General features: G+C 40.5%; 1 protein-coding gene across 4 annotated transcripts in view; it reads left to right on the top strand.

Annotated features, from left to right (window-relative positions):
• The window catches only part of LOC120895909, a 140,352-nt gene extending 134,635 nt beyond the window's left edge, over positions 1–5,717 (top strand). For all 4 annotated transcript variants that reach the window (XM_040299650.1, XM_040299649.1, XM_040299648.1 and 1 more), the window contains 2 exons: positions 649–889; positions 4,997–5,717. In XM_040299650.1, the coding sequence (XP_040155584.1) occupies positions 649–889; positions 4,997–5,172 (417 nt within the window). In that variant the 3' untranslated portion in view covers positions 5,173–5,717. The remainder of the gene's footprint in view (positions 1–648; positions 890–4,996) is intronic.
• The last annotated feature ends 22,177 nt before the right edge of the window (positions 5,718–27,894 follow it).

The raw sequence follows: 27,894 nt of genomic DNA, 5'->3' as shown, positions 1-27,894 counted from the left end.
CCTCTTATGCTTCTTGCTTTCCGCTCTCTCAGTCTTCCCTCCTTTTCCTTATCTCTGTGTTTCTACTAGCGGAAGCGTCTTCCTGGCCGTAAAAGAAGTGTGCCATAAAAGTACGCACGTCCAGTTCAACCCTTTTTCTGCCTATCTACGGTGCCATTGACCACCAGATAGCATCCAAAGGATGCCCGTTCGATCGATCGATCGAGAAAAGAAAACCCGTGAATCGGTCCAAATGGGACCGATAAATCTCGGAACTCACTGTCATGCGGCCGGGGAGCTCGGCCCGGTCGTTTGCCTTTATTATTCATACTGAATTCGTCCATTATTTCTGGCCCCGGGCCTCGGAAATCGGAAAACCCGCCAGCCCATTTGCCCTCCCGGGTACACTAAAGCGGTGCTGTGTATTGGCAGCGAACAGGTCGCCCGTTCCGTTTGAAGTTTGATTAGGTTTCTGAATACCGTACCGAGGCGTACGCGATGAGAGTTACAGGTAGTTTAGTGTGTTATTTTCTCTGTTTTATTAGACCATCGCCACAGATACCCGCCAGATTTTAGAATGGCTTCGAGCCATCGAGGGTCGGTGTATCAAATATAGAAACCATTTGCTGATACAGTCGATACCGTTTTTCCGCGTCTCTTTCTCTGCAGGTCTACACATCGCACGAAGAATCACGAACCACCACGGACAATCTGATCTCGAGCAGTCTCACCTTACGGCTACACCTGCAAAGCTCGCACTTCGGTACGGGGCTGATGCCGGGACTAGGCGGTGCGTCCGGATCCGGTGGCGCACTGTTGCTGCGATGTACCGCCACCATAGGGAAGCTGTACGAGCGCTACACCGAGCTGGAGCTGGGCGTGCCCCAGCGGGATCCAATACCGGCCAGAGGTACGTATTGAACACCTGCCCCCCCCCCCCCTTCCCAGTCCTCGTACATTTTGCCGTGTGGGTTTGAAGTGTGTAAACAGCACTCCCGAACGATGGTCCCAGGATGATTAACCCACCACGGTGCGTTTATCGTCGGTGGGAATATACGAGAGAGGGCAATTTACAGCCGCTCTGGGCTGCAGGTTGGATCTTCTTCTCGCCATGCGCCATGTGTGAAGCGGTACTGGAATAAGGTGACTGTTGAAGAATGACTTTGATCTGTTATTTTCAAACTGGGCATCCATCAAACTACAAACGCCATTCGATTGCAGAGGGATGGTGCCGGATGTTAGCTGGGTGTCTATTGATATTATTTCTATACCAGCTGCGGTAGAGCATATTTAAGATCTTTAACAGGCGTTAGGTTTTTTTATTTTGAAAATGTTTTCTATCATTTATACAGAGAGCCCAACAATTATAAGCAACAATTACTCAACCATACAGACAAAACCCTATTTAAACTATTGCAACTCGACCAACCAATCGAAACATTACATCAGAAAAGTAAAGATCAAATTAAACAATATGTAAAAAAACGGTCTGAAACATTTTCTTCCGTTTCAACATTGTCACCGTTCTTGGAGCATAATTCACAAAACAATAATAACCTTCCTCCCGTCGTACAGTGCAGTGCAGAATAGCAATGGTATCATGATATGGCGAATCAAGAAAACTCAATCAGAAGCGAGCACCGAATTCGAAGGCCACAATCTCCGACTTTGATTAATGGCCCTGGCACCATTACGAAGCTATCGCTTCGTTACCATCCCTGCATCGCACGCTGGACACCCAGACAGAATAGGAGCGAAACGGGCTTGATCTGGTCACAAGCCTCAAGAGTATAGTAATCTATTGGTTGCGCTAGTGTTTCACCAGCGGCCACCAGTGGATCGAAATTGGGCCCGAAAGCTAATCAACAGATGTTTTTCCGGTCACTTTTAGGTGTGCCTCGTGACTGTGGACTTTCCCGCTTTCAAGAATGTTTTCCTTCTTCCTTTTTACCCCGGTTCGATGCAAGCCGTGGTGATACCATCACACCGATCAAATGCTTAAGATGCTGCCAGTCTCCTTACACGAGATCCAGTGTAGCAAAATTGATTTATCATTCTGCCACGCTGGAATGTGACCTCTAGCTCTCACCCTCCACGACGCGGCCGGACCGGAAGGATGATCAAACGGACATTTGGGGCCAATTCGAGAGGATTAGATTAGTTCCGGCTGAGCAGGGCTTGGGCTATAGGGCAGAGCAGGAGTGTCCTCAGCGCAAGACACCAGTGTCGTTTGGCGTGGAAAGGGCGAAAAAGAATCCAACCTCATCATTTGGGGCCGACCGGAAAAGGCGACCCCTTCGCTGCGATGATATGCATGCGTGTGTCGCCATCCTGCTGCTGGAAAAGGGAGAAAAAAGGAAGAATAAAAATAAAGAAGCAATGGGAGTAAATTCACCATAATCTTCACGCTCGCCCGGTTTTCGCAGAGCAAACCATCCTACGCCCAATTTATACGCACTGAATCGACGGACGCACTCACATTCTCTTAATCAACTGAATAACGCTTTTCCGACAATCTGATTAGGATGATTTGGCGCTTCGTCGAATGTTGGTCGGCTAGTGTTTTTTCCTTTCATTTCCCATTCCCCCGAATCCCGGGCTACACACCGACCTCAAAGGCCCCGGTAATGGGGACGGCAGCAGCTAATGGAACTTTTTTGTTGTTGTTGTTGCACCCTCTCCATTTGTTTGACATTCTCTGCTCCAAGAAATGCGCATTGTTCTATCGGGGAGGGAGGCCAACCAAGACTCTTGAATCCCTTAGATCTTGGAATCAGTCAATGGAAGAGTATTTTTACGCCCGTTTTGCACGGGACTATGGCCCTTGTCATGCCGTTTTCCAAAAAATAAACCTTTTTTTGTGGGTTTTTTTGGTTAATAGAGATTTGTTTTTGTGTTGGTTATTTTGTATTATGTTTTGTTTTTCTTCTTCAATGAGCTTTAGTCATGTTCGCTTTCGTTGTGCTGTCCAATCGAACGGATGTTGAAAACATGCTATATTTAAATCAAAGCCAATTCAGGGTCATGCTACGCCAATGAAAGCCATTGTGGCGTGATAATTCTTTCTTTTTATCTAAATTTTAAGAAACCATTCTAATCCGTTCCTAACCAAAAATGATAAAGAGATCAATGGATGAGCTTCAAAAAGCTACGATCTGATAAATTACTCGAAGAAAAAACGCTCATCTATGAAAAGCTTGACTGCAGCAACAAAAAAACAAAGGGAAAAGGACAACACAAAGGCCACCAATCGAGAGCGTCAGAATCCTTTTTATCTTCCTTTCATCTAAGAAAGGCGCTCGTTTGTGTGTGCGAATATGTGGGCAGGGAATCAGAAAAGCGCTTGGATGGTTTGTTAAAAAGATGACATGAAAGGGTTTTAATCGATTAATTGAACCGCAAGCCAATCATTTTTTGGCGAGTGGTTTCAGCAGTCAACGAAAGGTAAAGGCAATGCATTTTAATTTTTCTGTTTGTTTTTTTTTCTCCATCAAAATGTTGTTTTTCTCCAAATCTTCTTAGTGGTGGATGAAAATGCGGTGCTGATCCATAAGGTGAACCTTGCTAAAAAGAGAAAAGAGAAAGAGAATCGGCTATGCTGATGATTCAATGAGCGATAAACAATGATGAAATAGATGCTTTAGTTCATTATTGACAATGGTACTTTAATGATTTAGCGTATGAAATGGTTGGAAAATGGGGTGTTAAAAATGTTAAATGTAACCATTATTTAGTTGACATTTTTATTTATCTGTGATTTTTGTTTTAATTCAGTGCGCGATCTTTTTCCTTGTGTCTGTAAACTGTATCATTATCTATCGATCGCTCTTTTTATATTTATTGATTTTTCGTGTTTCGTTTCTTTTCGAGGGCATTTAAACCGTTTATTATTTGCTCCTTTTATCGCAATCTAGTGGAAAATAATAATTATGTACATGCGATTAAATCTTACATTCAATATAATTGTTTGGTACGGAACCTTACGTTGTGATTGATTTTTAGATGTTCTTAAGAACTGTAGGCGGGCTCTGAAAAGCCGATGAGAAGCCACATTGTGTGCTTTTTTGTTTTTTGTTGTTTGTTAAGAACAGCCGATTGTGTGCTTTTTTGTTACCATGCTGGGTGTTTTTGCTTGGAGTTCTGTGCCACGCGTGTGCCAAGGATTTGTTAATCATATGAGAGAAGCGTGCTGCTTGCTTAAAGATTTGAATGACAAGAGATTGATATTTCGCGATATCGCTTTATTTATACTGCGTAGTTTAGTTGATGGTGTATGTGAGAGACACGATCAATGACCCGTCGAACAAAATTGGACCTTTTAGCAAGTTGCTATAATTGGGAACGAACAATTATTTTATTACATGGAAAATATGCCACTCAGGTCAAACATCCGCGTCTTGCATGACATTGCTTATTTTGACACATTGCAATCTCAGATATCGTTAGGCAAGGATTTTTTTTAATGTTTTGGCCTGTAACGTTGCCAGAAACCAGAAACAAACACATGTTGCCAAAAATTGATTTATTCAAAAACTTCCGTCCTTCAGAATAATAAAAATAAGCCAGCGTACCTAAAATGAGTCTGATGATGCTGCTTTACTTCGAAAGTCTTCGAAAATACTTACTCGAAATTCTTCGAAAAGTCAATACCAACTATGAGAGAAACAAAATTGTATTAACGGGATAATCAATTATATATCTTTCTTCTTTCTTCTAAAGACGATTTAAGAAACATGCAAATTTTAAGAGAATCTAATGAAATTCATGCAGTAATAGGTACATTGAGTAAATCATGTTTATTGCGTCAAATATGGGAGCTGCTTGAAGATGTAAACTGTTTTGTATTGCAACAACACAAATGCTTTATCAAACTTTATAATATAAATAAGATTTATAATATAAATAACAAAATAAATACTTTATCAAAGTGTCACAATGTCAAGGCACAATGACCCATATCTACTTGAAACCATTCCCACCTCTCTAATTCATCCATTTGCATACTCTCCCATTACAGTCACCTCGTCCGGCGGTGGACGGATATTGCCGTGCCCGGCAGGAAGCATCGCCGGGTGCCGAAATCTGTGGATGCTGATCCTCATCACGCTGGCACTGGTGCTGCACAACAACCATCCCTCATTAGCCCCACTCAGTCGACCGCTCGTCCCGCTCGGTGCGCTTCTTCGAAGATAGTTTGCCTACACCCGTATGCCGTGATGCAGTGTCCAGCCGGAACCGACGGCTAACACTACTACTACTGTGCTCCGTTAGTGCTAACAAGACCCATTGCGGCAGCAGCAGTAAGAGGCGTAGAATCCACAACCCCACTGGAACTCCCCGCAATTGCCGTGGTGGGGAATGGGAATGGCATAAAAAACTGACTACAGGATTTAACCGGATTGTCGTACATTTCGTTCCCCATCATTTGACGCGTTATGTGTTTTTCTTCCTTCTGTCCTCCTACCCGGCTGAGCCACTGCATGTGCATGCGAGAGCATGGGGCAGTGACTATCCCTTTGCATCCTTCCATCCCGGTCTATATCCCTTGCATATTCACACGTAATGTTAATGGTGTGTCATCTCGTCGATAGATCATGCGGTTTAGGAGAGCATATTTCTGCAGCTGGATGGTGGGGGCAGACCGCAACCAGCACGCTGCGTCTCGAACCGTAAAGCCAAAGCCAACGACCGTGATGTTTAGAATGACACTAATGATAATGATGATGATGATGAGGAGGAGGAGGAGGAGGAGGAGGAGGAGGAGGAGGAGGAGGAGGAGGAGGAGGTGGAGGAGAAGGAGGAGGAGGAGGAGGAGGAGGAGAATGAGGATGGTGGATGATGAGTGTTTTGCAGAACTTTTCTCGCCGTACAGAGTGTCCCTTTTCGATTGAATCGTTCCAAATAGTTCCAAAGTCGATCAAAGATTCTGATTTGATGCCTTTAATCCTAGGAATAGGTGACGTGTCTGGATCGGTGACCAGAGTTATACCTATGGGTGGATTTCATCTTCGCTCTACTAAATTCAAGCGTTTGCATCAATTGCTGTAGAACTCTAAATACAAACCTCCAATAACGATTTGTATAAAAGGTTGTGCTCGCTATCGCATTCTGTAATCAATCAGTTTACAAAACACGAGTCTTTGATGTCCAAGAATGAAACTCTCACCCTATTGAAAGTAAATTAACTCAAGACACCTAAACATACAGAAATACATTGCAAGGATAGGAATCATTTCAACAAATTCTATGCAAATTCGATCTACACTCGTTTCTCTCGTGCTTCTCATTTGATAATGAGTCGATCGGTGCAAATAAAAAACCGTTCCTACCAATAGAGCTGAAAATAAGAGTTTTGCGAAAAAAGGGAGAGGGGTGAAAGTTTCGCTTATTCGTTTAACTTTACGATCCCTTTTTTGTCCTGGTCCTTGTTGATAAAACATCATCTAAATGGGTAAAAACTTCTTTTCACTGTTTAATTTCCCTTCATTCCAGTAAGTGTGTGTATGTGGGTGTGTGTGAAAGAGAGTGCACGATAGCAACATCAAACCGAGTACCGAGCAAAAGGTAGCACGAGAGTGCATTCGGTCACGGTGCATCGTATCTGCGTTGCACCAATACCGAGCCCGTAACTATCATGATGCCAATCATGGTCTCTCTCGGTCCCGCGTTCCACCTCTGCCGTTGTACTTCACCGGTACTCTGCTACGCTACGTGCAACATAGCGCAGCCAGCAAGGAGCAAATTGGAAGGGGCGGCCTGCGAATAGGGAGCACGGCGGAACAGTCATGGTGATGGCACGGTTCCGCAAGCGAAAATTTAATTGAAAATGAATAAATGAAGTTATGCTGCTTTGGTGCACTTTCGTTTGATGTGTCGATTTTTGTTTTCCACATTGCTGCTGTTGCAGCGACGGTCCGTCCCGTCCCTGTACGCTTTCGTTCTGTTTGCATCGCGAAGAAAAATAAAAAAAGCACGTGTTGAAAATGCGATGCCATAGTGGGAAACACTTATTCGAAAATGCCTGCAATAAACGGAACCATTTGGCGTCCCATTTTGCAGTGTAACCATATTGGCGGTAAATGAATAGGGGGAAGAGCAAAATTGGATCATGTTGGACGAAAACTGATCATAATGATCTTTTACACGAGGGAGGAAGAAGAAGAAAAGTAACACATTTACACTTTTATCGTTCAAGGTGAGTTGTGGAAAGGACGCTCGTTGTTGCTTGTGCGCGAACTGCTATATGAAGAGGACACAAATAGAGTGCAATGGAAAACTCGCAACATGCAGTTTTTATCTTTGAGCTCAACTCAATCAATCACACCAAAACTGTGATTTGCAAGCAAACAAAAACCATAAACAGCACACACAAAAAAGTGCATTGCACTTAAAAGTCATTTGAAATTTGTCAATAATCACGAATAGCATCGTCGTCATTCCTTCGCGCCGCAGCCCACGCGGAAAGGGGGAGTGAGAGCTTATCGGTGATTTAAATCGAACATGCTTAAGGTCCTATTCAATCAAGAAAGGGTGGTGGAGGGGCATCGAGGGGGAAGAGAGCAACGGGAGCAAATGAAACCCCTTCACCTCCTTCGCCAAACAACCTTCGCCCGCCATCAACGATAGATTAATTGAATGCACTACTGTTTGGCATAGGAATGCGAGCGCCCGCCCCGGAGGGAAAATGTTCCCAACTCCAGCCAACCAAATGTGACTTGCAAATCAAAACCTTATGGCTTTAGCGCACCGCGTGCACCTGTGCACCCCTACTTGCTCCGCACCCGTTCGCTATCGCTGTGCTTATTGGAAAACGGAATAAATTGATTAATTCTACGGGCGCGGGATGAAAATAAATCGTCCATCCTGCAGTCCACACTGTCGCTGATTGGGTCGCGTTGATCGATGGCTTTCGTTGGCTTGCTTTTTTGCCTTTGTAGCCGTGGTTGTTGTTGTTGTTGTTAGCACTCTCTCTCTCTCTCTCTCCGCCCCACATTGATCACGGATTCAGCCTTGAGCATCCATTTCGATGTTTATGAAACTAATGATACTACTCAGCAGCATCATTTCCACCACCCCCAGAATCTCGCAGGAAAGCGGTGCAACAGGAAAGGCAATCACGCTGCTTACTGATGTTACTGACGCTGCACCGCTGCAAGCAGCCTCCAATATAATTAATTTTAAATGTATTTATCAATCTCCTCGTTAAAACCCGCCCCGGAAGCGGGGAATTGATCACACGAACACACACACACAGCGTGGGCTCGTATCGTGCGCATAGCTTATTTGATCGAATTTACTTTTTACACATTTCGGCAGAATCGGAATGAAATCATGCAACGTGAATTGGGACGCTTCGGGTGCAAAAACACTGGTATACCTTCAAATGACACTAAAGTGCTGCAAAACACTCATGCTCATCGTCAAAAAATATATATTTAAAAAATCAGTAAAAAAAACATGAACATAAAGATTCAGCACTAGATGGTAAAACTGATGTGTAAATAGTTGTTATTTGATAAGAGCTTTCCGTTGGCAAAGAGCGGCAGACGAGGGCCAGAATACACGCCGCCATAATGAAAGAATCAAACACGCTCGAGCTGCATTCAATCGGCAAAAGATCCCATCACAGTCCACGGCTATGCTTAGTTTCGAACTCATTCCAGCGGCCCGTCTTGGTTTGCTCCGCCGGCTTAACAGTGGAGCACAGATTGGCGTGTGTTTGCAGCCGAGTGAAAAACAAAATTGTTGTAGCAACTTCTAAACTATCGAATCCACAATCGAATCGAACATGATATACCCATGGTACAAGCGAACCGAACAGCTAGATGTATTAAAGTTTCTTTTGTATGATCGTGTGTTAGGGATACACCTCTGTGCATATGGCATTTCAACCGGAGGCAGTCAGCGTGTATGTAAGCGACAGAGGAAGGATGTGAAACCCGATACGCAAAACCAAACCCGAGAGCTACTAGAAGATTACCTAAGAAGAATCTAACTCTAAACGTTTTTCGATGTAATAAATTATTATGTATGGGAAAAGAAATGCGGAGAACAGGAAACATACATACATTTAATACAAAATGCCACATAGGAACAATGCCACAATAGTGAAAGCTATTGAAGCAGAACAAACTTGGTAGGAATAGAAAGGAACAGCTGCAACACTTTAAATTAGGTGCATGAGATACACACAGGCTAGAGGAAATAAATCCCTACCGTGGCATGTTGATAGAATAGTGTTTTGACAAAGCACCGTGTCAAGATGTGCAAAAGGTCAAATCATCCATCAAATCGATGCAGCCAATCAAGAGATACGAAAATCAAACCCCTTCACAAATAAACAAAAGAATCAGCAAAACATGAATAATTTAGGTGGCTTTTTTGTAAAATGATCGATACCGGAGTAGGTTCTCCGTACAGATGAAGGTGCTGTGCAGAGAGAAAGAGATGAAGAAGAGGAAAGTAAATGGAAGAAAAAAAAAAGAAACAATCTAGGGCAAAAGTGTTAGCATACCACAATAAGGTCATGAGTAGGATGATGAAGAACTGAAAGTGTTTAAAAGTGAGCGTAAAACTATTGACGGATGAATATTTGAGACACATTTGCCGATCTTCAGTTGCAGTGGGGGACGGTGGGTGAAAACAGCCGCTACAAATAATTCTCTAGTGCGTTGGGTTGTGCAGGTGAATAGCAAAAGCAGGGTGCATTATATGATATTGGTTTAAATAAAATGAATCCGAACAAATCCTGGTTTGCGCATGGAACATGTTATGTTTGTTGAAAGAAATTTTTGCAATATATGTTTTATGAACTTGGTGACAAAAGACTATAGCTAGGCAAGCTTGAAGGAGAAAAGGGGTAAGTATTGACATTGAGAAAAGGCCAAAGGGTACAATTTGAACTGAGTCAAGTGTGCTTTGGTCGATTTATTTATATAAAAATAACCCGTCACTCAATAAATCTTCTGTCTCAACTAAACGGTAGTAATCACATTTTCATATGACATACAAAACTGACACAAACACAAAAGAAATAAATAATGTTTCCATTAAAATTCTATCTATTCACAAATTACGCTCTTAAAGCGTGTTTAAATATCAAATTGAAATAATTAAAATATCTTAACAGTTTTGAGATCCCTGTGTTACTACTTAAAAGCTTTGAAAATATAGGCTTCCATGTCGAAGAAGGCGAATTTTTGTGAAGTAATAATATAGTTTGTAATGACTATATTTAGCAAGTATTCGTTTATTGACTCGTACAGTGATGTGTGCACCTTTTCATTCCCCAAATTTATGCCACCCTTAATGCTCTTACTATGCATTTATCAAAGAGCCGGCCCTGCGGTACAGTCGTCAACTAGGTCGACTTAACAACATGCAGGTCATGGGCTTAAACTTTGTATGGTCTGCGTATGACTGACTATGTTACTAAGGCCTAGGGTCAATAATTTTTTTTTAACATTTGTTGCCAAATCTTACAGTCTCGCAAACCGTCAAACTCATGTAGCGAAAACATTTTTGTTGAAAGATAATTAAATCGATTTATTGCATGTTTATTTGTAGCAGGAATAGTCACGAACACATTTGCATACCAAAATTGATACAAAATAATTTCAACTTAATTTTAAAACATTTTTGTAAGCAAATATGTGCACAGTTTTTGACAAGAAGAGGAACACCAATAAATGTTGCCATTAAACATATGTTGCGGCAACATGTCATAGACCCATGCCTAGGGGTAATTCTCTGACAGTCAAACCCATTAGTGACTAAAGGCAGGCGTTGACTGATAATGGTTGTTGTACCAGAGAAGAAGAATAATGTTTCTAGGCTTAATTCATATAAAGTCCTAAGTTTATTTTCTTTCTTCACGGATATAACACGGATATCGGTGTAAGTTAAGTTATTCAATATTTTCATATGGATTAACTTATCTGCCACTAAGTCACATTAATAAATTTGCTTCTACTAGTATTTACGGCACTTTGATACATAAAAATGATTATGTTTCACCAATTGATCACTGGAATCAATCAGAATAACCATGGTGGCTATTAGAGTTTAGCTGTGTAAGACCAATTACAGTCTGAACTCGATTGAACTTCGATTCCCTGCCAAATATTGAATATGTGCTTTTTAGTTGGCACGTTTTTCCATACAAAAAAAACCTCTCGGCATGCCATGTGAATTTTTCAAAAACCGGTTTTCCCATACAAACGCATGCTTTTTAATTGAACTGTCAGCCAACTATTGAGCGTTAAACTAAAAAGCATACAAACTAAAAAGCGTTCAACTATTGAATTCTGACTGTATACTATTCATGGAGACATTTTTATGTAGTTTGCACCTCGTTTACGTCAAATAATCGTTAGTCATCAAATAAATTGCAATAATTTTTGGTAATATTATGAATTATTTTGTAACAATCCAATGAATGGGCATAATTATGCATAACGATTTTTTTTTTGTTTCACCAGAGAGCTACTGAAGCGGATTAAACTCGTTATGCGAGGATCCACTGTATTTTTATGTTTATAAACTATCCTATACGTTCGTATTTTCATAAATGCGGATATTATTAGCAAAATTTTAATTTCCCTTCGATTTGAATTAAATGCATTTGAGTGTTAAATGCATATACTTAAAAAATTAATTTTTGCTTGTGTGTACATTATCTTGCACCATTAAAAAATCGTAAAAAACTTCCAAAAAATGAAGAGCTCCTATCCTGACAATGGTTTAAAATATTCAAGTAGCGCCAAAATTTGTGATTTCATGGAAGAAATTATAAAATAGCGGTAAGTAAAACCAAGCTTATCTGTTTTTGTATATCCACCGCAATTGATCAAATTATAACTTCCTTGTAGATGACTCCCTTGTTAATGTCTCACCAATTGCATACCTTCAGGCGTTTAACGTACATGTCGGTGCCGTGGTTTCACAGCATGTGGGCAAGGGATGAATAGAAATAATAAGTTCTCATCGTTTAGTCAATGTCTCATGTTGTTGCCGGTAACTTCTTTGTTTTCAAGTTGTTTGGATTTTACAACGGACGGAACTTGACAAATTCAATACATTTTGATATTTCTGGGGGCGTTTATTTTCTCATTCCTTAATGCATTCTCATGCCTTAATGCATGTATACTCCGTTGTGTGGATTTTTATTTATTTTTATATTTATATTTGTTTATTAAACAGACGGACCTATTGGTCTAATCGTCAGAGATAAAGGTTACAAAACAAGATACCTAGCCTTCTTCTTTGGCACAACAACGATTGTCGGTCAAAGGCTTGCCTGTATCACTAGTGGGCTTGCCTTTCAGTGACTTATTGATTACCATGGCAGGATAGTTAGTCTTGCGTATTTGGGGTTTGAACCCATGACGGGCATGTTGTTCAGTCGGACGTGTTGACGACTGTACCACCAGACCGACCCAACCCAAGCTTAGGGACCACATAGAAAAGCGTTCACAAAATTTCAAACCCCTTAACAGTCATCGAAAACCAGTCATCGTTACCATAACTTTCATGACAATTTCTACCACTTATTTAACTGAACCATATCTTATACTAAACGATTCACAATTTTACGCTCAGAACTGAGCCCAAGAAAAGCACTATAATACAAAGGGCCAGCTTGTGAAAGAAGCAGAATGGATCGAATATACTTATCTATAGCAATCATATTTTAAATATTTACTCTCTTTCATCCAATGATGGTTTCATGCTTGGTTGTTGCTTATTGTTTCAATAATTTGAGTTATTCAATCATTAAAATAGTTCGTATCATTTCATTGGTACATAAAACTTTATTAATTAAAAAACGACGAATTTATTCATATTTTCACCATGCATAACACACCTCTTGCTTCAATACAGTTAAAAAGTATTTATCAACAGCTGGTATCACAACTACTTCTTGCAGCTCCTGTCTTTGAAACAATTTGCAGAGGAATACTCGAGCTCTGTACTCAATTTAAACTCACTTCTCAAGACGTAACACAGCGTGCAGCGCTATCCCGTTGGTGGCAACAGTCAACACGTTTAAGACACTCCATTAATCATTTGCCATTAATTATGCATAAAGGAATACAATGGGTAGGTGGCTACTGTTCAAGTAGCAAACCATGCGCCGTTCACCCGAGTCATCGTTTAACGGATGGGCAATGATTAGCCCCCGACGGAGGTTAAGTCCAACCCGACAAGCTGGTCAGGTTCATCTTCATCATCGTTGCTCGTCACCGTCACCGTCGCCTCTGGGGACCACTGGCCCAGGTCGCCATTTTCGATCGGCACCATCCGCTGGAAAGGATGTCACACTACCCAGGGCACGCCTGACGGAAGGACTTCTCGACGGAAGTGGTGTCCTGCTGGTTTTGCACCCGCTTCACGAACAATGCACGCGAGGGATGGCAAGTGAGATCATTTATCAGCGCCTGGCAGGAGTTTAAGTGAGAGATTATCGCCACGAGGCGAAGCTCGGTACGATCCGGAACTGCGAACGCCATTGTTCCGGAAGTGCTGCCCGGTGAGCTGCCGGTGAAAAATGGTTTTGTAAGGATTCGTCCCGATGCCATTTCTCTTCGCGCCCGTTTCACTCACTGAATCATGCAACTGACCGGATTCCGAGTGCAGCTTTCGTCAGCTGAGGTGAGAACGCAGCATACGGATAGAAGCCACACTCGGAGCGTGAACAATAATCCCTCCAAACAGTGACATCGGCATGGGAATTCGAGCAGGTTGCTGTAAATTTCTTGCCTGATTCTGTGGTGTGTAGGTTCCGCTTCCGGTGCAGTTATGGTGGACATTTGCGCAACGGCTCCCGATGGATCCTAGGCAAACAATGAGAATGCAAAAATACGTGAAACATCCTGTCAGAGGAATGTATATTACGGTCAGTTCAGAAACTATCCGCGGCTAAGCTACCCTTGAGGCAATGGGGTTGGGGATGCTTTTATCTCTAGGAACATCAAAACAGCATCATATGTGCCATCTAGCGACACGTTTTTAACATGATTAGCGATTAACTTACCTAGGTGATAATAATCACATTGAAATTAAACAATGAAGTTTTGTTTGAACAATTTCTTTCAATAGAGTATACATTAAATACATGCAATTCGAGACATGTTTTAAGTATATTTTAAACAAACGCATCGTAGTATTCCCTTGTACTACACGAAATAGACTCCGTTCGGCACCAGTTGTTGATCACTGTTGGCTGATTTTCTGTCCAAAATCTGCTTGTGAAAGTGTAATTTTGTTTTTTTTGTCACACCATTAAACGTTACATTCAGCTATCTTGTGAGCACTTAATTCTTTTTTTAAAGAAAACTAGCTGGTATAGCCCTGTATGCCTAGTTATTCCCATAATAACTTAAATATACCATATCTGCTTTGTTACTTGGGGGCTAATTTAAAACAGCATCGTAACCCGCTAGGCACCCTACTCCAAGTGTCAAAGGCGTCATTCATCAATTACGTAACGCAAAAATTGCAAAATTTTCACTCCCCCCCCCCTAAAAACTATGTAACAGGTTAAGATCCCCTCCTCCCTCCCTCTCCAGCAGCTTTTTAAACACAAACAGTTTTTTGTGATTTTTTTTTATCTTTATTGTGGTAGGGTATTTTGCCCATTGTTGAACACCACACTATTATTTCACACTGCGCATAGATTGTTGTGTTTCTTAATATTCATAAAACGTTCATGAAAAGAATCATTTTTCATTAAACATAGAGGATTTCTGTCACATATTCTACTGTTTTATTGTTTTTAAAGATACTAAGAGAGTTTTAAAGACTTTTTCTATTCTATTTTTAAATCATGTGAAGATATTTCGACTGATTTCGATCATCGTCTATTACTCATACGAAAAAAATTATTTTTGCGCTACGTAACAAAAGTTATACTCGCTCTCTCCCCCATGTAACAAATCGTATCGTTTTACTACACCCCTTCCTCCCCCCTATCAGCGTTGCGTAATTGATGGATGACGCCAAATTGATGTATATAACAACAACAACAATCTTGCTCTTTGTATGTGAGTTACAAAATTGCAATTGAATTAAGTTCATTGTAACATCTGAAAATGTTGTAAGTATTAAAATCCATTGTAATGGCACCGTTTCAAGGTATTGCAAAGTTTCATTGATAATATTCCAACCGTTTCGGAGGGTACTGGCAACAAATACCGTGACACGAGATTTTTAGCAGATAGAGAAGATCCTGAAGGAATTGAAAATGTCGCGCCTTATGATAGGATTTAGAGAGCCGCAGTGAAGATCTTTGCAAAAGAGTATCAGATCAACTTGTTTTACAACAATTATTTGAATTGAAGCTTTTGAATATTAATTTAAAAACTTGAGAACATTAATTTGTTTACGGTCATTTATATAAGTGGATGTTTCTAAACAGAAACAGTAGCTATAAAACTCTCACTGTGTGTATTTAATAATAGTTAAAATGGAACAAACATATATACATATTTCAGCATGGCTATGTAGGTTGTTACATGAAAGTCTAATCACAGTTAAGCGACCGTCCTCCCATGTGGGATTTCTATAACCATTTGCATAATGTTACTACAGTGCAGTTTTCGAATTGCTCACGATAAGCCCACCTATATATAATGCAAATGTAAAGTTGAGGAATGGAATACGAAAAGAGCTGAGCGTAATACATGTCGTGGGTTAATGGTATAGTTATCGCAAGATACATTAAACGTTTAAATTCTTGGCAGGTATCAAACATGGGTCATATTATGCAAAATTATTGTTCTGTTAAAACAAATGATCAACAGACATTCAACAGAGAAATTTTACCAAAATGTATTTGTATTTGTAAATAAAAGCTTTAAAATCATTTCTATGGACAGTTGTAAAAATTACAGTTTGAGCCGAACGAATCTGCCGCGTAGCTGCAGAACCTACGCACAAATTCACCAAAACGTTGTAAATGGGAATTCAATCAGCCCATTTCTCTCCATTTCACATTAATTTACGCTGGGTAAAATGTTACCCAAATTGTCGCCAAGCTTGTATTTCCGTGAATAAACACATAAACTCATACACTAATGCCATTCACCCGACCGGCGGCATCACCGTTTTCCACCGATATCTCACCCAACACACAGCAAACTGATTGCATCTCGCATTGAAAACCGACCGGAAAACTGTTTCCCGTCCCTGGGTAACGACGATTCATGTTAGCGATATTTTTGGCGTTCGTCTGTGCATGCTGTGAAGCAGCGAACAAACAGCTCGTTAAATCAATTATAATTAAAAGCTTTACATGTTTGTCGCTCGTCGTAAAGCCACCCGAGTCCCACAAACAAACGTACCGTTGCAAGTGCGGTTATGGTAAAGTAGGATGCGAGCGTTCGTGGTGACGTTTTAGGATGCATTTCATCATGTAGTTCTGGTTAAGGTTCGTTTCATTGTAGGGGTAAAATACAGTGAAGTTTCTACATACATACAACATACTCAAAATTCATTTAATACTAGTTCGCTGAATTTCATATTTCCTCACATGTTCAAATTTTGCTTACGGTACTATCATCATTTCCACTTCAAATTGCTGAATCTTATATAGTTTCTCTTGATTCTTACTTAACATTTTACAGCTGAACTACTGCCTAAGACTACAAATCAAAACTTCCATCTTGACGTTCGTAAAGCAACAACTGCTATGCTTTCTCACATCCGGGAGTCCTACCAGGATGGCTCACACGTATACAAATCTACATTATACCTCTTTCTGTTAACCATTGCTTGCCGCAGGCAAACTAAGAGTGAGAATTGAATCAAGCTGTTTACTAAGTTCCTATCCTCCCTTGCGTACGAGTGTTTAGACAGAGCAAGCGTCTTGTAAGACCACACCCGAAAGCTTTCCGGAATGGTACGAATGCAACAGTCCAAATGCAGACATCGCTTCGAGCCGAACGCTCAGTTTGGTTAGAATAAATATAAATCCAACACGCACTCGACTAAACATTATAAATTACTCTTATCCGCAACGGACCGCACGGTTCGGTAATGGATCCCATTTGCCATACTTCCTCGTGGCTCACTACAGACTGTCATCGGGTGTAGCATATTGCAATGGGCAGTACGTAAGGAGTAGGCAAGCATAAATCAATCGGACGCTGGTTAGAATTCGACCACACTGCATCGTAACGGATGCAAGTACACCGCGTTGGGTGCCATTGGACGCGTTACACTTGCAAAGCTTGCTTACACCGGGCGAGGTGTGACCACAACAGAGCATTATCTTAATGTCTAAGAATTAACCAGATTATTCAATTATGACCGACCATCGCTCAGCCACCTTCCCTCGTCCTCCAGGACCATCGATCAAGGCAGACCTAGGAGCAAATGCGAGAAAAATGGTTTCCCCGCGACCCGAACCAGCATGCGTGAGGTCGTCCAGATGGTCAAGTGCGAACGTTGACGCTATTCAATTACCTTCCGCAAGGGGATTGATTGCTTGTTTACTTCTGTGTCGATTGCTCGATTGATACGCTCGTACAGCTTTACTAATCATAGGTTGGCGATCAATCGAGACCTAAACGAGCGTGTACCCCGGTAGACCAAACGCATCGCAATTCTTTATTTCTTTAACACTCCGCTCATGGAACCTCCCCCCCTCCCCCTATCACGATGTAGCACACTTGCCTCCTCAGGTCAACGCACTGCTACACGGCGCAAAAAGGCCCGCGGGGTGGTTGTCGAATTAAATTTAATTCCTCATAATTAGCTTCCAAACAAAAGTTTCAAGGTTTTAAACGGCCTTCGGTGCGATACGATCGCGGCATCCGAAAACCTCCTGCACACCTCAACGTCCAATTTTTGACGTGTAATGGCGTTCAATTGCCATCGAATTGGTCTACCATTCGCACAGTTTTGAAGTAGTAGCGCAAATGGTCATTAGCGTACATAATATGGTATTAAAATTATCGAATAGTTTTCCTACGAGCAATAATTGTACGCTACTGCGCTGATCGTTTCTTTTTTTTTTCTCATTATTTGGGTAAACGTGCGTGTAATTGTTTATTATTGTACATTCAATTAGAACCCGGATTTGTTTCCAAATGTGCCACAAATAATAATACCCTTGGGAGTTAATATGCGTGTATTTTCAGCAGGCTAAAACAAATAAATCGTTAGTTGTGTACGAGATGCATGTAAAGCATTTTTCAATAGTATGAACATTCGGCTGGATTGTACAATAAAATAAACGGCAAAATCATTACGTTAATTTATTAACCCAAAATATTTGAAACATTATCAAACATCACAATATAGACATTCTATAAGCTAAATATAACGCTGGTCAACTCGTACAATTTAACAACATGCTCGTCAAGATCAAGTCCCAAATGGACCTTGCCGCCATACGTAGGATTGACTATCCTGCTATTTGTAATCTATAATTCACTGGAAGCTAAGCCCACTAGTGGTACAGGCAGGCCTTACAACGGTTATTATGCCAAAGAAGAAGTAGAAATATATTGCTACAGTTAAAATAAAGCGTGTTGAATACATTAAATCAATAAAATAGTTATACAATTTTTAATACCACGCTTCAGTTTAAGTTAAGAAATATGTACGAAATAGTAAATATAAACTTTATGTTTCAGTGTAAATATGATCAGAGCCATAGCGTGGTCATCTCTTCTCACCGTATTCAATTTTACAACGACATTCCCAGCCCTCACTCTCTTCCTGTTTCCCCCTACAAACGAAATCCAAATATTGTTTTCTATAAAATTAAGATTAGGGTAATTGAGGCGTTCCTGTCCCATTGATGATCGTATTTTATCATTATTATTTTTTATTTATTAAAACTCCTTCCACAAGACGCTACTGTAACTGGTTATGTTTAAATTGGCAAGCATGTCGTTTTATTTGCAAACAGATCGCCTAATGAATACTTCTGTATATATTCAAGAAGATCATTAGGTGCTGCGCACTTTCAAAATTATCCATAAGTAACGTAATTGAAACACATGCAGTTCTGATATAATTTCAGCCCCTTCAACATCCCTTAAACCAGTTGCATATTTCTGAAATTCGCTTAATTCCTTCGTTTTTAGTTGTTATACGTATCGATTGATTTGCAAATCTTTATTTTTCTACGTCGAGTTCTTTCCAGCAAAAAACCATCAATGGGGGCCTTTCCGTTTTAAGCTCGTAGGCTGAAATTTCAGCCTGTCAGCTGTTTGCATTGTATATCAGTTTTCGAGCAGCTATCTAAGTGGGTATAATATACAGGTGGGCTTATCCCAAGGTGTTTGTATTTAAAAGGCTGATTTTTGTCGCTTCTGTTTCTGAATGAAGATTTTAAGAGTGATTTGTGTATTCGTCAAGCCTCCAGAAAGGTTGTTTGAACAAAAAATTTCACCCATCTTGTCGAAAAATGATGTTCAAATTTGATTATAAAAACATGCTATGAGACCACCTGGACTACATACACTTTGATTCTGGATTCCACCACCTGATCTCTTTAATGCACCTTGGAATAAATGTAAACAACACCGTGTTTTGCCATATTCTCGAGCAGGTACTCGAATCTAATTCTAGCTTTGAGGCTAGAATAATCTAGACCGAAAATTGCAGGCTAGTTTTTTGTGTGGTTTTGTATAGAGTGTTTACATGATTTCAGCCTCCAACTGTCAAAATCCATACAATAAAACTAACTAGAATCGTGAAGGCCCCCAATATCCGTCTCACAACAAGCTATTTTAGCTGCAGAGAAAATATCGTTCATGCAACCTTCACGCATATCCTTCAATGTTTAGTATAGCAATCCCTGAATTAGCTTGTAGGTGATATCGACGTTGATATTGTGTTTCTGATATGCCCGGTTTACCTTGTCTATAGCTGATAAAAGTTGACACCACAGTTTCAAAAGGCAAATAAACTTATGATGTATTCGTTTCATGAGACATATTGCTTGAAAAATTGGCAATTTTTGGCTAAGACATTAAACTGCAAAGTGTTTAAAAAACAGGCTTCTATTGAATTAGGCAGCGCGCTCTGCGGTTCATCACACAGATTCTTAAACTTAACACAGATGCTTTAAAATGTTCATCGAACAAACAAGCTAAATCCTCCGACAAACATAGTATCATTATTGAATTGGTCCCTGTTGGACATTTTCTCCAATAGGAACTAGACAGCTGTTATGTTTTTTTTTGTGCACTCACAGCCCGTTCCTTGGAAGACCTCCTTGTATCACAGTGATCTTTAACACTGCTTCTAGACGACCGCTACAAATTTTGGATTTAGATCAAAATCAAGGACGACCGTAAATGTCGCAGGTTTGTGAGTTTTTCATAGAACCCCAGCGCTCACGTATCGCGACAAAATGATCGAAATTAACGAGCTTGCTAATACATAGACGGTTTGACAGATGAAAAGTGTCGCCAAAAATTGTCGCGAGAAATTGTTTAGGTCGTCTAGAAGCAATCAGGAGCTGCCAATGGCTAGTTGATCCGCTAAAAAATGATTTAGTTTACGTTGCTAGTGCTACTAAAATGCGAGGCGAATCCCTAACGATCATAAATTTAAACATAAGCATTTCGAGCCGATTTTTCGCAATGTTGTCAGAAAATGTTCAAAAACATAAAAATAATCAAATCAATCGATTAACATTTCGATAACAAATTAATAAGGAGAAATTTTGGCTAAGTATCCTGAGAAATTAATTGTTTAGTTTTTTTACTTTCAAAGGAAATTTAATTGCGTGTGTAGTATTATTATATATGTCTCTTGAAGCGCATATTTTGTACTATGGAGACTATTAATTTGGCGCCCCCCAAAGCCGCTACGGGCATGAATATGATATTAAGCATTTCACAACCATTATTGTACATTGAACATTCCATTACACTCAAAATTGTATGATATTGAGCGTCTCTAACACCAAACCAGACTAGATTTTGATAAATAAATCATAGTTTTCTTATAGTTCAAGGACATCACAGAACATTAATATTGAACACTTACAAAAGGGCCAGGTTTCGCCTATAATTTTAAAGCTAATAATAGTCACGAGAACTTCTTTTGGTCTTTTTTATTGTTAGAAGAAAGCCATGGGACATTACGAATAGAAGGTAAATATGTTTAAGTAGCAGAAATTAATTTACCCTTCATCATTCTATCAAAAACTTATAGTGGCTAGTTTCAGATCATCAGGAGAGGAGATTCTAAGCGGAATTAAAGATGTATTTAGAAGAGTTTTAACATAACGGAGTACTGTTACTATTTCATTTTTTTGAGTACTATATTTCTTTAGTATGATTTTGAAATTTACTTTATTTATTTAGTTTAACATTCACCTGTTTTCACTTTCCTTTTAATCTGACCGCTTGGCATTCCTTACGATTCCATTCATAACAGACCATTTGTAAAGCAACAATTTCATATTGTTCTTTGTTTGCATCCAATTGAGAACTTGTGTTGAAAACCCATATTTAAACAATGAATAACATGTAATGGATGCATTAAGCCACGGATAATTTCTAATCACTATAGACAATTGTTAAGGTGTGCCGGTGGTCTAATTGACAGATTTGTCAGCTTCTACGCACCGGAATTGATTCCCAACCGGATCATCCCCCCCCACAGCAAGGAATAAATATCCGGCTAAATCTCGAAAACCTGAACAGGACTGAATGACCACGTAGGTTGTTACGCCAAAGAGAAGAATATTGTACAGGTTTGTTCGGCAAATGTGGTCAAATAGTCAAACATTTATGAATGGAGATGTAATCTTCACATAAAACAACTATAAGAATTTACAATTGAATGCATTGATTCTTTCCTTACGATGCCAAAGCGCCCCGCGGTCACTGAATAAGCGCACTGATACAATGAAACTTGCGTAGTTGCTGCTAAATAGCAAACGTAGCAGAAAACGAACCAAACGTAGTAGAAAACAATTCAGACGTAGTTGACTGCGATCCATAGCAACCGGATAAAGATTCAAATGAAAGTAAGAACATGTGAAATGAATTTAAGGTGACACCCAGCTGTTTGTTTTGTTCCAATGGTTTTTTAATACTATTTTCTAACTTAAAGCTAAACAACATTTCTATCTCTGACGCAGCCGGATGGTTAGCTATGGGGTACAATTTGTTCTAGACTTGAACCCTCGACGGGCATGTTGTTAAACAGTGCGAGTTAACAACTGTACCACGGGACCACCTCCTCAGGGTTGCTATAGGCATATAAAAATAGTTTGAGGAACATGATGTCCATTCACCTTTGATAATGGTCATTTAATGTAAGCTCCTTCCAACTCCTTGCTGTCCAGCTGGTGAATATCAATTGTAAAGTTAATACAGTAGAGCGTCGATTATCCGGGCAGCTCGGGACCGGACAGTTGCCGGTTAATCGATTTGCACGGATAATGGTCCAAGAAATGTCAAACGCATATAAAACATATCAAATTTACTAGTTTTATTATTAATTCACCTAGAATCAATCGAGTAATCGTTAGTAGAATATTATTTTAATCAATGACTGTAGGTTTAACAACTGTTCATGAACAAAACTGAATTTCGAAAATACCCCTAGACACTACCGAGCTGCACAAGAAACTGGTTACCCAATTAATTATCGCTGCAAACTTTCGCCGTACGTATGATCAGCTGTCAGATTTATGCGCACGGTTAAGCCGCCCGCCGGTTAATCCGTTCCCGGATAATCGACGTTCTACTGTAGTGAAAAAACTCTTGTTACAGTTAATGCTAAAAACGCTGCAAATTCACCACACTACATTAGCTGGTGAGGAGCATAGCTACAATAAAATTCACTTAGAATCTTTTTTATATCGACACTATTCTTAGAGCCGTTAAACATAAATATCATCAGCATACATGAATAACTGTTTGTCAGAAAGGTGTAGATGAGTGTCAGAAATAAAGTACGTCATACTATAGGACCTGCACGACCACTCTAAGCACCACTAGAAAAGTGTTCAATTAAGGCACTATACATTTTCACACAGTATTTACGGTAGTAGGTATGATAGGTATGACTTCATAATAAAGAATTTTATTTATTTATCATTTATGCATACTGCACTTTCATTAATATCATACTATACAGTACCCTTTATTAAAAAAAATCTTAAACACCAAAGTACATTCGGTTTCAATTTCAAATGTTTGGTAAAGAATGTACATACCAACGCCACTACCACCACTACTACACCCCACAAAAGCTCTGTAACAAGGAAACGCTGAGGATTTATCTATGATCATCTCGTTTCACTATGCCAATTTGCTTGTTACTGCAATCTTTTAGAATTTGCGACGAAATTACACTCATCGATGCTCCTTGGAATGTTTGTGTGGAAATTCGAGATGTGGTTCTTCAAACGCGTCTATGATTTTCCTTTCCAAAGCCACTCTCAGTTGGAGCTTGTACGAACATAGTATCGCAAAAATTGCACAAAATACGGATGCACTGTAACAAGGTGCACCGGATACCAGAGGTTCCTTGCACACGATGCACATCATGAGTTCATACTTCTATCGGTATCAACCGCTCTCTTATTTCCATTCCCGTGCACTGATTGTCATCAGTTCGTTCGGGATAGGATTTGGGTTCAATTTGATCACAAGATGTAGCAAAACCTCGAGGAGCAGTTTGTATTTTTTAAGTTTGCTTACCTCATTGAAACCATTGACAATGCTTCAAATATATTCCGATAAGTGCTTACAGGCATGGCGCATCAGCAAACCAAACCAATATTTGTTGTACCTAGTCCAATATTACATCTCGAACTCTAATATAATAATTTCGAACGTCGTGGGTTAACATATTTGATAAAACTTCATTGTCCATTAAAATCTGTTCAAAAAATGATGAGCGGTTTAAACAATGTCTTAAGGCACTATTATAAAACAATTTAAACTCCTTGTTTAAAACTATTTTGCACCAAATTTCTGTTCCTCACCATTTTGCACCCTGTTTCTATTCTTTCGTTCTAACATTTGCGATCCTAAAGAATAGACAAATCAGTTCGCTTGAAGTTGCTGCAACAGGAAATAAGATTTTACCATTGATCTCCTCCGGGATCTAGCGCTGAGCAGGACGTGAGTGCATCGTGCACTGATTTCACCTCGTACTTCATGCTGATCGAAAGCGTGGATATTCGCAAAACAAACTCTCCCCAAACTATTGCTCATCATTTCACTTCGACTTTGGCAACGTTTCGCCACCGAACTGAAACGACCCCTTAGCACGGCGGGACTGCAAGGGCGAAACTGAAAGGTTCACTGTATCTACTGGGTATTGTTTTCTCCAGGCCGGATGTTGCGGTGGGGCCAAGCGGCAAGTGCGGCTTGGCAAAAGTACGGCGTCCGGTGTTTCGTACCATTGGGAAACTCGTCGAAGAAGTTAATAAAAATAAGCATAAAATCTTATTGGAAAATTGAACAATAACACCGGGAAGGACCGACCGGAGTGCAACGGCTGGGATACGATCGAGCAACGTGCTATCGCGGGTATTCCGCCAGCGGATTGCGTTCCGATGCAGGGTTACGCTTCTTTTTTTTTTTTTGGCGGTCTATAGATGAAAGGGGAGAGAGGGGCGAAAAAACTTTCCCCCATTGCACAGTCAAAAGCGGCCAGGGAGTACGGTTGTGGTAGGAAAATCCCGCTCCCGGAACCGGATCCGGTTGTTGAGACTCTGAGCACCGGGCAAAGGATGAAGGTAGAAGAAATAAACAAAAAGAATGGTTAGACTCGAACCATGCTTGCCTTGGGTATATATATCCCATATTCTGCGCTACGAAATCCGATGACGAGCGTAACGCCCGTGTTGGGGTAAATGTTTGTGTCTGTGTGCGTGCGTGTGCGGGTTTATCATCGTGTACCAGAATGGTATCATAAAGCAATGTTTTATGGTCTGAAAAATTGATAACAAATTCATACCGCCGATATCGCTAGCCTGCGAAGCCATCACAAAAGTTATTGCAGTACCACCAGCGACGGCAGCAGTATAGGAAGAATGCGAAAGACCGACATCCGGCGTTAAGACTCAGAATCGAAATGTTGCGTTGTAAAATTTACCCCACTTACGGGTACCCAGATTCGATCAGAAATTGATGAAAGTTGATTGGAAAAGAATACTAATCGTTAACACTGTGCAACATCCAGGGTGATTGCAGTATCATTGTAGAAATTGTTAAAATACATTCAGTCCATTCCCAAGCATTGGAATTAATTTGAAAACAATGTTCAATGTTTGGGAACAATGTTCAAGGTTTAATGTTTTTTAAGAAGCTTTTTGTATGCTTTCTTGTATGCTTCTTAACAGCATACATTTTATTTTATTTAGTAAATGACGTAAACATATGTTTTTATGCTCAATCGTCTCTTAATGAAATTAAATTCAGTAATCCAGTAAAAAGTAACAAAAAAATCAAATAGAAATTTCTCCGAAAATAAATAAAAACTTGTACAATTTGTTAAATTAGTGAAGAAAGCATAGTTTGGCTGTTTAGGTATTTTGTTCTGTACAATAAAGATACTGATAAATTGAGCTGCTTAGGTGACTTAATTAAGCTATATAGATATTACATATGAAACCGTGCACTCGACTAAATAGAAACATTTAACTTTAAAGATTAAAATCAAACATCAAGCTTTAAGGAAAATCATTGCGAGCATTAGCAGGCTTTTTTTATCTACCATTACCAATAATGTTCCCTTGTCCAAACGCATAGTGTATCCAAATTAAGCTTTAATCGAACCTGCCAAAAACGATTTTTGCTACGCTGATTTCAAAATTAATTTAAAAACTTTCGAAATTCATCTCCAGATATTGCCGGGTTCGACTTGTAGCGTCTAACCGTTCCTCCAAATAAATAGTAAACGTAATCAATGGTAATATTCATCACAAGTTTCCTATCGCCTCCATAATACACAGACTGTGAAATCAAACCACTTTCGCTATGACCCAGCGGAAACCCTTTGCAAATTCTTCAATCAGGCCCTCATCGAATCATCAATTAGAAGTGTTATTGAAATAAACGCATCTAAGAAATTGAAAACCATTCCATCTAAATAGCTGACCGAACGCCCTCCCCTCCCACCCTGCCCACGTTGGCATGCCTTCGGTCCGATAGCAAATTTATAAACTTTTCGGTTCACTGGAGCAAGCGGCAGCTTCTCGCCGAGTACGCTTCATCGAGTCAAGCACCATCCGATTGCATTGCACTGCACTGGAACCGAATATGTTCTCGAAACCCGAATTTCCAGCCAGCATTCAATTTGTTAGCTTGCCTGCACGCAACTTTATCCTTTTCCTCGGTGAGTACGAGTAGGGAAGGACGAGGTGAAGGACGCACTTTGGCCGCTCTTTCTAAACTTTTCCTCCCAATGTTACGGCTTAATTCAATATAATTCCAGCTAGTTCTCGTTTGAGTTTGAGTTGCAACATTTCATCTCGTGTGCCGGTAACGATGCAAACGCGCCGAGCGGGGAGCGGTCAGGCCAGTCGACAAGTGCAGGTTGGACGCACCGGTTGGCTGCATCCTTTCATCCGATGATGGGCGCCAGAAATGATGCTTACGTTAAAATGTTTGATATCGATGCAGCAACCCGCTCAAGGCCCCCTTGTTGGCCTGGGCTGGAAAAACTTTCAAAAGCGTTGCCCTTTTTTTGGTTCAATTCATTCTTCAGTTCATTCTGCTGCACTTCTGCCAGCCTTCCATCACGAGCGTGAAGAGAGGAGATATTGAACGAAGGGGTAAATCTTTTCAAAGTTGCCTCTTTTCTTCCCGCCGGCGGCCGTTTTAGTTGACCCGCTTTGTCGAAATCTTTCATGGACGCTCGCCGCACAGCTAAACGATGGCAAACAATTTTCTTCAAAGCGCGAACGGTACGGGTTGGTGGTGCTCTCGAAGGGAGTACAAACTGGTATCCAAAATACCATCAAATCCTTCCCCATCAATGAATTAGAGCAAACGACGTGTATGTGTGCCACTAGATGCTAGTGTGTATGTGATTCTACCTACGGTCCTAATGCAAAAGAAACGACAATCGCTTAAAAATTCACTAGCTTACGAAACATTTCTTTAAGACGAAAATCTGCCCACTGAACTACTACATGCCAAGTTGCAGAAAATGTACACCTTTCATTTTCAGCTCCGGAGAGGTAACGGATTCATGCAACCTTAGAAAATCTTTCCCATCCGTTCATTTTATATTGTCGCTACTGTTCGCCGCGCCTCACGGCACGTTTCCTGCCACACGGAAGAATTCGATCCGATTGTCCATTAGCCGAACGAACCTTAGCTCTACTTCCGGCGCCCGGGCGCACGGCTGGGCGGGCGTTCGTTGATTAGCGACGTGACAACCGTACGTCACGTCGGTATCGGAATTTTGCACCACAATTGTCATTCGCTGCAGATTGTTCGTTAGGGGACGCTACCGAGCAGACCACAGCTCGTCGGAGGGGACCGACCAAGTGGCACGGACCATTTCTTTTAGCCAACCGCTTCCACTGATTTGATTACCACCTTACGACGGCCGCTGGGACGCTTGGTATTATTTTATTACTTCAATCGCGTTTCTTTCTCTTGCATTCGATTTTCTAGTCCTTTGGAATGCTCGATATTTCAACTTTTTTTTTTTGCTCGTCATTTTTGCTACCGATTGCCTTTTTTTATTTTGTAGATAGTCCTCACGTACACTTGTCTCGGCCGTACAAGCACAGCACGGATATCCGGCAGGCAGGATATCCTGCAACATAAGACACTACAGGGAAGCGTGCAGAATGAATCACTTCCCCTGCTTTGCTCGTCCCTCTATCTCCCTTCTCTCTTCACTGGCCTGGTCGAATGAGGAGCAAAATATAAAATAAAATAAACCCGATTCATGCGATGAAAGATC

This window comes from Anopheles arabiensis, chromosome 2 (assembly GCF_016920715.1).
Source record: "Anopheles arabiensis isolate DONGOLA chromosome 2, AaraD3, whole genome shotgun sequence".
Classification (NCBI taxonomy): domain Eukaryota; kingdom Metazoa; phylum Arthropoda; class Insecta; order Diptera; family Culicidae; genus Anopheles; species Anopheles arabiensis.
The sequence above is the reverse complement of the archived record's forward strand: the minus strand, read 5'-3'. Positions and strand labels throughout refer to the sequence as shown.